This window comes from Macaca fascicularis, chromosome 1 (assembly GCF_037993035.2).
Source record: "Macaca fascicularis isolate 582-1 chromosome 1, T2T-MFA8v1.1".
Taxonomy (NCBI): domain Eukaryota; kingdom Metazoa; phylum Chordata; class Mammalia; order Primates; family Cercopithecidae; genus Macaca; species Macaca fascicularis.
In genome coordinates this window covers 81,739,257-81,754,759 of record NC_088375.1, presented here as the reverse complement: position 1 = coordinate 81,754,759, position 15,503 = coordinate 81,739,257, and the positions used below count along the sequence as shown (strand labels likewise).

Here is a 15,503-nt window from a genome sequence, read left to right as displayed (position 1 = left end):
CTGTTTTATAAGATGTTGGATCTAGTCTTTAAAATTTTGCCTTTTTTTTTTAAGCCTGATTCATTAAAAGTTTAAGGTGGTAGGATTTCTCCTTGTTATACCTAAGACAGACTAACAATCTGTATTATTTACCTTAATTATATGTTTTCCCCTGAGGAGGCATTCTGGTGTGAAATGGTTAAGATGGCGGACTTTAAAGAAGTCAGCTTACCTGGATTTACGTCCCAGCTCTGCCATTTACTAGCTGTGTGCCTTGGTTTCCTTATCTGTAAACTAGGGACCATAGGGTTTTTGTGAGGGTTAATGAATAATCATTCAATATAGGTTAGCTGTTGTAGTTCTGAACTGTGCTGTTGCCCACTTTAAGAGAGTGGAGTTTGCTATGCTATATTAGGTAGGCAGTCTAAAGACCAGTCTTGGCTAATTCTGATACTTGACAGAAAGCTGGCCTATTTGCCACTTCTGATTATACTCTTAGTTTAGTTTATACTATAATGTATTACCCAAATGTAATTATGTTAGTTTTTTTAAAGTTATGTTCCTCCAACTTTGCTCCATGGTGTTTGTTCACTTTGTGAAAATTCATTACGCTGCATATTAGTTCTGTACACGTTTCTGAATAATGTTATACTTCAATAAAATGTGCCAAGTCTATGTTAAAGTTCCTCTCACTAATGTAACTGAGAAGTCATTCCTTCCCATTTGCTGATGTTCTCTTGCTTAGACCAGGATCCTAAATTTTCCACCCATTTTCTTTGCAGGGTAAAAGGACAAACTTGCGTAAAACCGGCTCAGAGCGTATTGCTCATGGAATGAGGGTGAAATTCAACCCCCTTGCTTTACTGCTAGATTCGTCTTTGGAGGGAGAATTTGACCTTGTACAGAGAATTATTTATGAGGTATGATTATAATTAGTAAATTTCTAAATACGACCTTGTATTTTGTTTTAAAGCTCTAATTAGAAAGCTACTATAGAGAAATTGTATTTTAAAATTGTTTTCCTTTTAGGCATTGTGGGGTTGTGTTCAGGAACTCTTGGGCATGCTTTAGAATAGGCTATGCTATTTTAAATTCTATGCTATAGAATTGTCATCATTTGGAAGTTCAGTTTTCACTTGGAGTCCTCTAGAGTACTTTTCTTTCTTAAGAGAGAGCATGACTCCCCTTTGGAAATTGTTCATGTATAGATTTGTACTATACTGTATTAGGTTAGAGATGCGGTCTCTACTTTTAGAAGCCTACTATTTAAAATATTTTTAGTTGACCTTTTTTTTTTTTTTTTTTTGCTTTCCATAGCAAATGCAGCTTCTACTTAGAAACTAATTTGTGGTGAGAAGTTGGGAGGATAAATAAACAAAAATGACCATAAGGATATAGTTTCTCGGGCTTCTTTTTTTTTTTTTTTTTAAAAACCTTTTTATAGTGACTGCCTACTTAATGTGGTTATTCTGTCTGTCTTATTTCTAGAATTGTTCTTGGTATAGTTTTCTTGGCTCCTTTAGGTTTTAATTATGATTTTTGAAAGTGTCACAAGAGTCTGTTTCTGTCCTCTTGACCCTAAAGTAGCCAGTTAGTAGTGACAGTTCAGGTTACAAGAAACTAGAGTTATGTTCACCCTTCTTATTGATATAGGTTGATGACCCAAGCCTGCCCAATGATGAAGGCATCACGGCTCTTCACAATGCTGTGTGTGCAGGCCACACAGAAATCGTGAAGTTCCTGGTACAGTTTGGTGTAAATGTAAATGCTGCTGATAGTGATGGATGGTAAGATTTTCCTTTAAACTCCAGTCAAACTTCAGTTGTGGGAATCGGTTTATAAGCAGTGTCATAGTGCTGTTGGAAGACAAAGAAGTATGTCAGTGTATGTCCTCGAGCTTGTAATCTAGCTGGAGAAATGTATCTATTTTTGAGGAATTAACATGTGTTCATGTAACAGTCATCTCATTCCCGTCCTGGAGGTAGGTAGAGTTTTAACAAGTTTAGTAGTTAATGATAAAAATAAATGTAACAAAGTAGTACGCAGTTAATTAGCATCCTTAAGCAAAGCTTAAGAGAGAAGTGCTGATTTAGGCAAGGTATCCCCAATCCCCTGAAATCGTTCACAGTCTTCAGTATATTAATGTCCATTCTATATCTCCAAGAGGGGATTATAACTTGCAACATATCCCATATATATTTGACCATGGAATCCGTTTGTCATGGAACCAGGGTGTACGTAAAACACAAGCAGTACTACAAGTGATGAGTATTGTTTGCAGGATAGGAGAAATGTTAGTCAACATTAAATAATAACAGTAAAGGTCCTAATAAGATCCTGTCACCCCCAAAACTAGCAGAATAGATAGCAAATTTTGTATTTTATTTGAAAAAATGTTTTAAGTTAGAATGTGTTACTTTTGTGGAAGAATACAATTTACTTTTTTCTTTATAGGATTTTAAAAAGTTGTAATCACACTGTATTTACTCCAGTATTTTAGTTTCACAACTTGTTTTTCTCATAATATGGAAAATAGTTACAATATAAAGTTCTCATGTATGCATATATAAATTGCATGCACAGATACATACATCTCAGCCTCATATTACTCTATCACATGACTGCATACTCATTGTGACAGTCTCCCTTTTATTAGACATTGAGATTGTTTTCCAATTTTTGTTTTAATGCTTGGAGAAGCACTTTGGTTACAATTTTTAAACATTTACATTTTAATGTGTGTCCACTGTGGAAAACATGCAAAATAGAAATAAGAGGAAAACAAAGCCATCTGTATCCCCACAGTGTACAGGTAAACACCATTCATATTTTAATATATTTTCTTCAGGGTCTTTTTTAAAAAGTTATTTTTATTTTTATTTTTATAGAGACAAGGTCTTACTATGTTGCCCAGGTTGGTCTCGAACTCCTGGACTCAAGTGATCCTCCTGCCCCAGCCTTTCAAAGTGCTGGGTTTATAAGTATGAGCCACCGTACTTGGCCCAAGCTCTTTTTCATATGCTTTTCACAAATGTAGTTAAGCTCCTAACATATGTAATGTTTAAGCCTGTATTTTTAGTTTAACATTATAGCATAAACAAAACAAATTCTTACTGTGTCATAATGCCCTTGTTTTCCTAACGTTGGGCATTTATGTTGTATATAATTTTTCATTATTAAAGAGCATGCAATGAAACAATCTATAGTAATATTTGCCAAACTATTAGTAATAGTGTTCTGGCCAGGCATGGTGTCTAATACCTGTAATCCCAGCACTTTGGGATGCTGAAGCGGAAGATCACTTGAGCCCAGGAGTTTGAGATCGGCCTGGGCAACATAGAGAGACCCTGTCTCTACAAAAAATTTTTAAAAATTAGCTAGGTGTGCTGGTGTGTGCCTGTAGTCCCAGCTATTGGAGAGGCTGAGGTGGGAAGATTTCTGGAGCCTGGAGGTCAAGACTGCAGTGAGCTGAAATTGCATCACTGTACTCCAGTCTGGGTGACAGAGCAAGACCCCCCACAAAAAAAAAAAAGTGATCTAGAACGGGGAATTAAAAAAATTTTTTTCTTTCTTTTTTTATTTTTTTGAGTCGGGGTCTTGTTCTGTCCCCCAGGCCGGAGTGCAGTGGCACCATCTTGGCTCAGTGTAACTTAGCCCTCTGGGCTGAAGTAGGCTGAAGCAATCCTCCCATCTCAGCCTCCCAAGTAGTTAGGACCACAGGTGTGTGCCACCACACCTGGCTATTTTTTTGTATTTTTAGTAGAGATGGAGTTTTGCTGTGTTGCACAGGCTGGTCTTGAACCCTTGAACTCAAGTGATCCGCCCTCCTTGGCCTTTCAGAGTGCCAGGATTACAGGAGTGAGTCACTGTGCCTGGCCAAAAAAATACATAAGTAAGTTTTTCTTTGAGACAGACTCTTGCTGTGTCACCCTGGAGTACACTGGCATGATCTTGGCTCACTGCAACCTCCGCCTCCTGTTCAGGTGATTCTCATGCCTCAGCCTCCCCAGTAGCTGGGATTACAGGTGTGTACCACCACGCCTGGCTAATTCTTGTATTTTTAGTAGAGTTGGGGTTTTACCATGTTGGCCAGGCTGGTCTCAAACTCCTGACCTCAGGTGACCTGCCTGCCTCGGCCTCCCAAAGTGCTGGGAGCCACTGTGCCTGGTCCGTTTTTTTTTTTTTTTTCAAGTCTATATACCCAAGGAGAATAAAGAGGAGAGGAAACAGTAGAGAAACATTAAATCTTATGTACTTCAGAGCCTGATTAACAGTTTCAAACTCACCTTCTGAGTTTGGGCAGTGGTACTGGTTCTTGTTATACCTTTACTATTAGTCTAGGGTCGTTTATAATTTGTTATAAAACATTTGAGATGCTGGAGAAGGTTCTCTTTAATGGTATTAATTAATTGCTGCTGGCCAGTTACCTATAGTAGATTGAAATGTGTGTATTTTACAGTCACTTTTCTGGTCTCAATTGATTTGACAAATTTTTTCCATTAAAATTTATTTTAACTTGGGATTTAACAAATATAAAAGTAGTTCATATATGCAACTTAATTCCTTCAAAATTGGTAACAATAAATAGTTATATTTAAAGGCCAGTGTTTTGAGTGAAGGTGTATAACTTAAATAACTTAAGGACTGTTAGACCTTCTACTCTGACAGAAAGAATTAGGCTGGGTGCTCCAGAACATAGAACTAAATCCGTTTTAATATTGTTTTTCTTAAATGTTTATACAGATTTCATTTCTGTTTATCCACGTCCTTGATTCTTCTCACCCTTTGCCAAGCTCCCAGCCCCAGTGTGGTCCATGATTCTCTGAAATTTTCATTTGTGGCTGTAATTCTTTGATGGGTTCAATAATCTATGTTGAACTGGTTTTTAAAAAACTGTTTAAGAGGTTTTCAGAAGAAAGATTGGTAGATGAAAGACTCAACAACTTTCTTTCCAGATATCTTATCACAGCAGGTGTCATTCAGTTTAGGAAAACAGTTCTAGCCCTTGTGTCTTGCTTCACAGGACTCCATTACATTGTGCTGCCTCATGTAACAACGTCCAAGTGTGTAAGTTTTTGGTGGAGTCAGGAGCCGCTGTGTTTGCCATGACCTACAGTGACATGCAGACTGCTGCAGATAAGTGCGAGGAAATGGAGGAAGGCTACACTCAGTGCTCCCAGTTTCTTTATGGTATGTGACAAGTAGAACTAAATGTATTGATTACTGCATTCATTTATTCATATCTCCAGGGTGTAATTCAATAAGTATGTTTGTTTGGAAAAAATCTTGTATTATCCACAGTCTTGGACCTTGAAAATACAACAGCCTTGGTCACAGATAATACAGCTTCTGTTTGTATGCTTAGAAACAGCTATTGTCAGGGACTTCTTCAACTACAAAAGACAGTGCTGCAGCATCTGACCTAGTGGTGTTAATGACTTTACCATCAAAAGAGCCTCTATTAAGGCTTTAGTACTTATAGATTGATGGTGTATCCTTGCAAATAAGTAAACAGACCCCCCTCTCCAAACAACATGATCAAGAGAAGTGCGGGATCAGTTTAAGAACCCAAATGGTCCCAAGGTTTCCTAAAAATCAAACTTGTCATATAGTGAAATAAAAGCAACATATATTTTGGAGCTGTCTTTTATTTTTTTTCTCTTTTGTTTTCTTAATTTTGAGTTTATGGTTCTGATTGCTACCATCAGATCTGTACCTAGAGGAAAATGGACTTGAAGTTTTAGATGGATATATGTTGATTGGCGTTTGTATTTACAAGGAAATTTTTGTTTACAAGGCTTAGAAGTTGAGGTAAATTTTCCTCTTTAGTTGGGCTTAAGAGGAATTAAAGAAGGAGGGAAGACAGAGACAAATGAGGAGGTCCCAGAACTCCATACTGCTCAGGTTTTCAGTTAACTCCTTTCCCAGTTGATTGGAAGACCCCTAAGGGTAAAACAGACGCCTCTGCCCTCTGTGCTGAACACTTTTCCCTCTGTCTCTAGGCCTTTTTTCAGGCCCTAGTCAGAGAACCACAAACCTCAAATTCCCTTCTTCATCTCTCTCAGCTGGCAGTTTTTATTGTTGATATTTGTGATTATTTTATTTTATTTTATTTTTTTAGAGGCGAGGTCTTACTCTGTCACCCAGGCTGGAGTGCAGCAGCATGGTCATCTGTAGCCCCGAACTCCCAGGCTTAGGTGATCCTTCTGCCTCAGCCTTTCAAATAGCTGGGACCACAGGCATCTGCTACCACATCTGGCTGATTTTTTATTTTATTATTATTTATTTATTTTTGAGGTAGGGTTTTGCTGTGTCACCCAGGTTGGCGTGCAGTGGTGCAGTCACAGCTCATTGCAACCTCGACTGCCAGGGCTCAGGTGATCCACCTCAGCCTCCAGAGTAACTGGGACTACAGGTGTGTACCACCACACCCAGCTAGTTTTTGTATTTTTAGTAGAGATGGGATTTTGCCATGTTGTTCAGGCTGGTCTCCAACTCCTGAGCTTAGGCAATCTGCCTGTCTTGGCCTCCCAAAGTGCTGGCATTACAGTTGTGAGCCACCATGCCTGACCTTTTAAATTTCTTTTGGAGATGGGGCGTCACTCTGTTGCCCAGGCTAGTCTCAAACTCCTGGCCTTACAGAATCCTCTTGTCTCAGCCTCCCAGAGCTGAGATTACAGGTGTGAGCCACATGCCCAGCCTTTTATGTTTTGTTTTGAACTCTGGACCATAGAATATTTTGATATAGTAACATATTTAAAAATTGTTATATATATAAGTATAAATTATATATATATATATATATATATATATATATATATATGTATTTTGTTTTTGAGACAATCTCGCTCTGTTACTCAGGTTGGAATGCAGTGGTGTGATCATAGCTCCCTACAGCCTTGAACTCCTAGGCTCAAGCAGTCCTCCCACCTTGGCCTTCCAACATGCTGAAGTTATGGGCGTTAATGTGTTGGCCGGGTGCAGTGGCTCATGCCTGTAATCCCATTTCTTTGGGAGGCTGAGGCAGGTGGATCTCTTGAGGTCGGAAGTTTGAGGGACCAGCCTGGCCAACATGGTGAAACCCCATCTGTACTAAAAATACAAAAATTAGCCAGCTGTGGTGGTGGGCACCTGTAATCCCAGCTACTTGGGAGGCAGAGGCAGGAGAACTGTTTGAACCCGGAGGCCGAGGTTGCAGTGACCTGAGACCATACCATTGCACTCTAGCCTGGGCAACAAGAGTGAAACTTTGTCTCCAAAAAAAAAAGCCAGTCGCGATGGCTCATGCCTGTAATCCCAGCACTTTGGGAGGCTGAGGTGGGAGATTGAGGTCAGGAGATTGAGACCATCCTGGCTAACACGGTGAAACCCCGTCCCTACTAAAAATACAAAAAATTAGCCTCTCTACTAAAAATACAAAAAATTAGCTGGGCATGGTGGCGGGTGCCTGTAGTCCCAGCTACTCTGGAGGCTAAACAGGAGAATGGTGTGAACCCGGGAGGAGGAACTTGCAGGGAGCTGAGATCGTGCCACTGCACTCCAGCCTGAGCGACAGAGCGAGACTCCGTCTCGGGGGGGGAAAAAAAAAAATATATATATATATATATACACACACACACACACACACACACATATAATGTGTTAATATATATTTTGCTGTATTAAATTTATTGACCATCTTGACCTATATTTAGATATGGAGAATGATTTTTTTAAACATTAGAGATATTTGGTCAGATTCTTAAAATTTATGAAGTATATCATAGATACCAGGATGTGCTGTTTAAGTAATGATAATAGATTACACACAGTGAGTAACTGTGTACCCAACTTAGGAAATAGAACATAACCACTATCTCTGACATCGTTTGGACTCCCCTCCCTGATGTGGCCCCTTGTTACGTCTGTAGTGACCACTGCTTTCACATTTAGCACTGCTTGTTGTGTAAAATAATTGCATCATTTGTATGTGAATCCTATAACTAATATTTTCAGTTTTGCTTGTTTTTGCCCTTTGTATAAAATCATACTGGTGATTCTGTGGCCTGCTGTTCTCATTCATCACTGTTTTTGAGATTCACTCGTGTTGCCTGTAGCTATAGTTTATTTTCACTGTACAATTTATCTTTTTATTCTACTTTCGAAGGACATGTGTGCTGTTTCCCTCCTTCCCTCCCTCCTCCTTTTCCTTCCACTGTAAACATCCTTGTGAACATTTTGGTACTTGTCTTCTGGTGTTTATCTACAAGTGGACTTGCCAGGTCACAGTGATACACATCTAGCAGAGGGTTCTTTTTACTCCACGTTCTCTTTAACTGTTGGTGGATTTGGAATGATACCTTGTTGTAGCTTTAGTTTGCATTTCCCAAGTTACCGGTAACATTGAGCATGTTTTTAGTCCCCTCTAAAAATTTTTTACAAAGTAATTTACAACTCTTAATCTGATGAATAGCAAAGTAATGAGAATTTTCCTCCATTCCTAATGATTATTGGAGGCTGGGTGCAGTAGCTCAAGCCTGTAATCCCAGCACTTTGGGAGGCTGAAGTGGGAGGATCTTCTGAGCCCAGGAGTTCTGGACCATCCTGGGCAAGACCCTGGTCCCTAATTTATTGCAAATTGGGACTTGAGCTGTTATTTTGAGTATACTAAAATATCCAGAATCTCCCCCGTCTTTCTTCATTCCCATCTCAGACACTGTGGCCATTTAAAAAACTCTGTGAAGTTATAGTTATATAAAGTTTGATTGCCATGTGAGTCTGTCATGCTTTGCATGTCATCTTTAAACAAGAAAAGTTGGAAATTGTCTCTTTAGATTGGCAGAGCCTTCTTTTAGAAAAGAACAATTTCTTGTTTCAGTTTTTCCCAGAGTGAGAGAAATATACTGTGTGCTATATCATTAGTTGATATAGGAATAATTTCATAATCAATAGTTTAGTGCTCACATAAGCTGAAAAAGCTATTCAAAAGCTAGCAAGTATTTTCCTGGTTTTGTAAAAATTATAAAAGTGAAAATAATAATTCTGAATTGTGGAGAACTTTATTACCTTAATTATTTTCCTTCTCCTCTGCTTTTTTCCTATTGCCTGCCAGTTGATGATTGTTATTTCTTACTAGCATTGCCCTTTAGGATAGGAAGGTGTAAGTGAAGAAGGGCAAAACTTAAATGTGTAGTTAAGTTGCAAATCTGTTGAAAGGTGGACTTCTGAGGATTTTTCCCTTCCTAGTTTGTGGATTTCAACATCTTTTAGAATTCTGATTCTTACTATATTAGGGTTGATTATATGAAGACTTTGATCCTGTCTAAAATGCCATATTTTTGTATTCTAACGTATTCCATATATATTTTTTTCTTCTGTCTTTCCCCATTTGGAAATTCATAGAGACCATTGTGCTTCTGTTTTTTTCTCTGTCTGCTCTGAATTTTGAGTAAAGAATGAAGTAATGTTTCTAGAGTTCCTTAGTCATTACATTTGGGAGTAGACTGAAATTGGACAGGCATATCGTTCACTTTTTTAATATCCTAGATTTGAATTCTTTTTTTAGTTCCTAAGCTTGCAAAAGTTTTTGTACTCTGAGTAGCTCCTTTAAGAGATGCTTATAAAGTGCTAGGTTTTAGAGCTGTTTTAGAGATGATAGCATATAGTTATGTGTCCTTCTTATGTTCCCTATACATTGTTGCCTTCCATTGCACTCTACCCCCCACCTCAGGACATTCTATTGTATATTTAATGTAGTACTAACATTCCAGCCTGTGCCTTTTTCTTCCCATTTTGTTTCATATAGCTAAAAGTTACGGAGTGGTGTACTCCGAGTTGTATATTCTGTGCTTTATCTTACTGTCATCATTTTAGGAGTTCAGGAGAAGATGGGCATAATGAATAAAGGAGTCATTTATGCACTTTGGGATTATGAACCTCAGAATGATGATGAGCTGCCCATGAAAGAAGGAGACTGCATGACAATCATCCACAGGGAGGATGAAGATGAAATCGAATGGTGGTGGGCGCGCCTTAATGATAAGGAGGGATATGTTCCACGCAACTTGCTGGGAGTAAGTTATTCTGACACTTACGGTGTTTTCCTGTGTGCCAGAGAGGGGCCTTGTAAAACTGCTGTATGTTACGGATACAGTACACCCAACTGCCCTTTGTTAATAAGACATGGAATTTAAACATTTGATAGTCTTAGGCTTAAAGCCACATTTTCAGTGATTCTTATTATGATCAATAACATATGTTTGCCAGCCCTGGAGGTCAGGGGTCCTCCCTACATTTATGAACAGACTAAAGATAACTGGATAATATGATTGGAATTGAGCCTGTGACATCTGAAATCAGTTTTTAATCTGTCTCAATCAGGATTTGCAAATCTGGTAGAGAGCTTCCAACAGGGCATTAAGGATAAGATTCTTTGTTTTTCTCTACTATTTGATTTATATTTCATAAAAAGCGAGAAAACAATGTCATGCCAGCACATATGTACCACTTCTATAGTGTAGTACAATGGGACTGCTGTCATCATGTAAAGATTCTCCTGGAGTATTTTCAGGGGAAAGCTGGCATATGGTCAGACAGAGGAGAGAAAGCGAGAATAACAGATTCCAGGGCTTTGCGTTAAGCTCTTCGTAGATTCAGCTGTTCTCTTATAGCAGTTTTGTGTGTACAAGGGGCATGAAGAATGTATGAAATAGTGAGAGAAATGATCAGGGTAATTGAGAGATTGAGATAAAAGTTTAAAGTGCTTGCACAATCTGCTCTTGGTGAGGAGGTAAGGAAAGGGTTGAGGAAAGGAAGAGCCAGTTGTGATACACAGAAGATGGTGTGTAGGTTGTGAGCACTGGCCTCCACATTGCTTCAACCCCACCTGCAGCACCTGCTATCTGGGTATCCAGGCTGCAGAAGGAACGTGGGGAGGGCTGGAGAATCCTGCCTCCTAAGATTGGTGTGAGGATAACTCAGAGGTCTAATAGAGAGCAAATGGTAGATGCTATTCTTGGTCTTTTCATCAAGTGTCAGACAGACATGGCCTCCACTCACATGGAGCCTTTACTCTGGCATCTAGGCTATGAACAGGATTCTGCGAGTGACCCACTGCCTAGGCATTACTTTCAATGGGATTCTTTGAAATGACTTCAGTGTTGGAACCTGACTGCCTGGATTCTGACCAGCATCTCTCCCTGACTCTCCCTTCGCCATTGTTGTTTGTCTAACGTGCAGTGTAAATTACTTATACAATACCTTGACTGTTGCTGTCCTGACAGCAAAATTTATTATGAAAAAAACATTTCATAATAAGTTTTGAATACATGATTAGACAGTGTTCATTTGGGTGATCATAATGTAACTTTAAAGAATAATGAAAGTGAAAAACAAATAAAATTAGGCTATGGAGCCCTTAGAAAAAGCTTTCAGGGGCCAGGCATAGTGGCTCACGCCTGTAATCCCAGCACTTTGGGAGGCTGAGGCAGGAGGATCACTTGAGGTCAGGAGTTTGAGACCAGCCTGGCCAACATGGTAAAACCCTGTCTCTACTAAAAATACTGTAATCCCAGCTACTCGGGAGGTTGAGGCAGGAAAATCGGTTGAGCCTGGGAGGCAGAGGTTGTGGTGAGCCGAGATCCTGCCACTGCACTCCAGCCTGGGTGACGGAGTGGACCCTGTCTTAAAAAAAAAGCTTTCAGATTACCAGAGGAAAGTAGAAATATAAAGGTTGTTCTCTTTCGAGCACCCTCAGTTGCTTCTCCAGAGTCCCTAGCACTAGAGATGTACAGTCTCTTGCCTGCAGCCACTTTCCTTCTCTGATAAACATCAACAGTAAATAAGCCCTTTTGTTATCTGGGAGAGATTTTACCTTCTTAGAACTAGTTGCTTACTTGAGTCTTTTCTTTTTTTTTAATTGGCAAAAATTGTATATATTTATGGTGTATAACAATTTGAAATATGTATACTTGTAGAATGGCTAAATCGAGCTAAATAATACATGCATCATCTCACATGGTCATCTTTTTTTTGGTGAGAACATCTATTTTCTTAGTGATTTTCAAGTATATAATAATTATTAATTACAGTCACCAAGTTGTACAGTAGATCTTTTGAATTATTTAAATTTTCTAACAAAGAGGTCCTGTGGTTAATGACATGGGAAGCGTGGGTCAAAGACTGAGTTCTGTCTCCTGTGTGTGGTGTTTAGAAGATTCTGAAATTAACAGACTGGACTGAAGATTTTCATTTTAGTCCTAAATTTAGATTTTCTTAGTACTTTGAAAATCTTTTCTTGTTAGAAGTATCCTCTACACAACTTTTTTGGTTTGTTTTCCTGATTTTTTTTTTTTTTTAAAGGAAAGTGCATATTTGTTGTTAGGGCTCAGATAAAAGTCTAGAAAATTGTATTAGGTAAATGTCTTTTTTTCAGATAGAAAAATAATATTTTCTGTAACATGGATCCACCAGTTAGTGTTTTAGTTTTGACTGGAAGTCTGACTCTTTTTCTTTTTAAAATTATTTATTTATTATTTTGAAACTTTTTAATTGCGATGTAATTAAAGCCTATGATTCTACTTTCTTCGAGTAAACCTTTTTTTTCCTCTTCTTTTGTCAAGAGGGGCTGCTTTTGTTTGGTGTGTCAGTTGAATTTACCAGTTTGACTTGGTTCTGGCTCAGGCCTAGAGGCCTTGCAGCCTTCACTAGGACTCACCTTTATAGCTCTTGTGGAAACACAAAACCACAGAGTTCTAAAGCAAAAAACTCCACCCAATCTTCCTTCAATTTGTAGACTTTTAATCTGTGGCATTTCATTTCTGACAGTCTGAAGTCCCATGACACAACGTCATGTCCATTGTGAATAAAGGTAAAGGAATTCAGTCTCTTTCTTCCTTCCTAATAGAAGCTGGAGCATAGAGCATACAGCAGTTTACCTTCCTTGTTAGAGCCGATTTACAGCTCAACAAGCTGTGCAGATTGAGTTAATACCCAGAACTGTCATGGGTTTTTATATTGCTGCTTTGTAGAGTTGTCACAGTTGACGGACTCTTGTGATCTTTGAACGTCCTGTGCAGTCTAGCTGATGAGTACGTTGCTAAACGTAAAGCTCTAGGTGCCACACACACCACAAAGAGTGCTTTTCTCACTTTGATTTCCTTCCCGTGACATCTGTCCCGTAACCTCATTATTTCTTGAAATTTTGTTATATTCCCATACATCTGTTATAGTATGTAAATATTTTTTAAAACTCTCTTGCAGCTATACCCAAGAATTAAACCAAGACAAAGGAGCTTGGCCTGAAACTTCACACAGAATTTTAGTCAATGAAGAATTAATCTCTGTTTTTAAGAAGAAGTAATACGATTATTTTTGGCAAAAATTTCACAAGACTTATTTTAATGACAATGTAGCTTGAAAGCGATGAAGAATGTCTCTAGAAGAAAATGAAGGATTGAAGAATTTACCCTTAGAGGACATTTAGCATGATGAAATAAAGCATCTACGTCAGCAGGCCATACCGTGTTGGGGCAAAGGTGTCCCATGTAGCACTCGGAGAAGTATACAGCGACAATCCTGTTTTCTACAAGAATCCTGTCCAGTAAATAGGACCATTTATTGGGCAGTTGGGAAATCAGCTCTCTGTCCTATTTAGTGAGTGTTTTCAGCACCTGCTCCTAAACCAGTCCTCCTGCCACCATCACATCGCCGTCTCTGATTGTACCAGGCACCAGCAGGCCGTTGCGGGGCTCACCTGAAGGCTCGAAGGCCCTGCACACTTGTATATTGTCATTGAGGAACTGTTAGTTGGTCGTCAGTGAACAGTAACTTTATTATATGAGTTCTTGTAGCATCTTAAGAATTATACATATGTTTGAAATATTGAAACTAAACTACAGTACCAGTAATTAGATATAGAATCTTGTTTGTAGGCTGAATTTTAATCTGTATTTATTGTCTTTTGTATCTCAGAAATTAGCAACTTGCTAGACTTAATCGTAATATTTGTCAAGATCCTAGCTGACTTTAAAAACAGTTGTAATAAACTTTTTGATGCTAAGCTGTTTACTGGTTTTTGTTTTTGATGTCATAAATAGACTTTGTTTAATAGTCACAAGCCGTTAGGGTCTCTTACCCAGCTGAAAAAGAACAAACTGCTTAACATAAGTATATGTATTGTAATAAGAGTTTTTTTTTTTTACCAGCCAAGTGATTCAATGTAAGTGGTTTTCAAAATGAAATACTGTAGAGATCATGGTGATAGAAGCCTACTTTACATTTTACCTAGAGCCTCTAATAGACTGTTTTAGTGTCCTCATTGATTTACGGGGGGAAAACTTATATAGGCAAAATCTCCACATCATTTTATTAATATGTTAATAAGTTTGTGAATTGTTTCCAAACCCATTTGCTTAGTGGAACTACTTTAGTAGAAGATACAAATGAAAAACCATGGTCACTCTTCCTTACACATTTTTATGAGTAGCTAAATTCTAGAAAGGAAAGTAAATGAAAGAACATACTGTAACTTTGAGAATACCACTTTTGAGAGTAATGGAGAAGGAGTGACAACAGGAACTAAACATCAGAAGACGTGTGGTAGGCAGAATTCTAAAGGTGCCCCGCACCCCATCCCTGTCTCCTGGTTACTCCTTGTATCACTAGGTGCAGTAAGTCCTTACTTAACATCATCATTAGGTTCTTGGAAACTGTGACTTTATTTATTTTTCTTTTTTTTTTTTGGAGACAGGGTCTCACCATGCTGCCCAGGCTGGTCTCTGATGCCTGGCCTCCAGCGGTCCTCCTACCTTGGCTTCCCAAAGTGTTGGGATTACAGGTGTGAGCCACTGCACCTGGCCAAAACTCAAAGCGAAAAGGTGTATAACAAAACCGTTTCTTTTTCTCATCGGTGTTCTAACAGTACAACATGAAGTGATGTTATTCGAGGACCTGCTGTTTCTTGTTGGTTTGTTTTACATCGTTTTGCTCAAATTTGCAGTTACCGAGAACCTATTCGTGATGCTAGGTTTTCACAACTTACTGTACTTCTTTGAAGGACTTTTAAGATTTAATTAAGTTTACGAATCAGTCGACCTTAAAATAGGGTGTTTAGCCTAGATTGTCCTGGTGGGCCACCGTAATCACAAGATCCCTTCACAGCAGGAGAGGAAGGCAGGAGGGCTGAGGCAGGAGAGGAAGGCAGGAGGGCTGAGGCAGGAGGGTAGGCGGGGCGGGTGGGTGGGCAGTAAGACTTGGAGTGTGAAGACTTGACCTGCCGTTGTCGGCTTTAAAGATGAAGGGGGTCATGGAATTGGGGGTCAGGGAACATGGAAGCTGAGAAAGACCCCACCCCCGGCTGGCCCAGCCAGGAGATGAGGACTTCAGTCCTTATGGCCACATGGAACTGAACTCTGCCAACCTGAGTGGGCCTGGCTGGAAATGAATCCTCCCCAGGTCTCCAGAAGGAATGCATTAGTCCAATGAGACCAGCGTTGGACTTTTCATCTACAGAATTGTGAGATATGGCTATTTTTTTAGGCCACTAA

The 15,503-nt window shown here is 39.0% G+C and overlaps 1 protein-coding gene across 7 annotated transcripts in view; it reads left to right on the top strand.

Moving 5' to 3' along the window:
• The window catches only part of TP53BP2 (tumor protein p53 binding protein 2), a 104,146-nt gene extending 90,129 nt beyond the window's left edge, over window positions 1–14,017 (top strand). For all 7 annotated transcript variants that reach the window (XM_045397704.2, XM_074037155.1, XM_005540942.4 and 4 more), the window contains 5 exons: window positions 762–899; window positions 1,633–1,766; window positions 5,003–5,169; window positions 9,832–10,031; window positions 13,219–14,017. In XM_045397704.2, the coding sequence (XP_045253639.2) occupies window positions 762–899; window positions 1,633–1,766; window positions 5,003–5,169; window positions 9,832–10,031; window positions 13,219–13,260 (681 nt within the window). In that variant the 3' untranslated portion in view covers window positions 13,261–14,017. The remainder of the gene's footprint in view (window positions 1–761; window positions 900–1,632; window positions 1,767–5,002; window positions 5,170–9,831; window positions 10,032–13,218) is intronic.
• The last annotated feature ends 1,486 nt before the right edge of the window (window positions 14,018–15,503 follow it).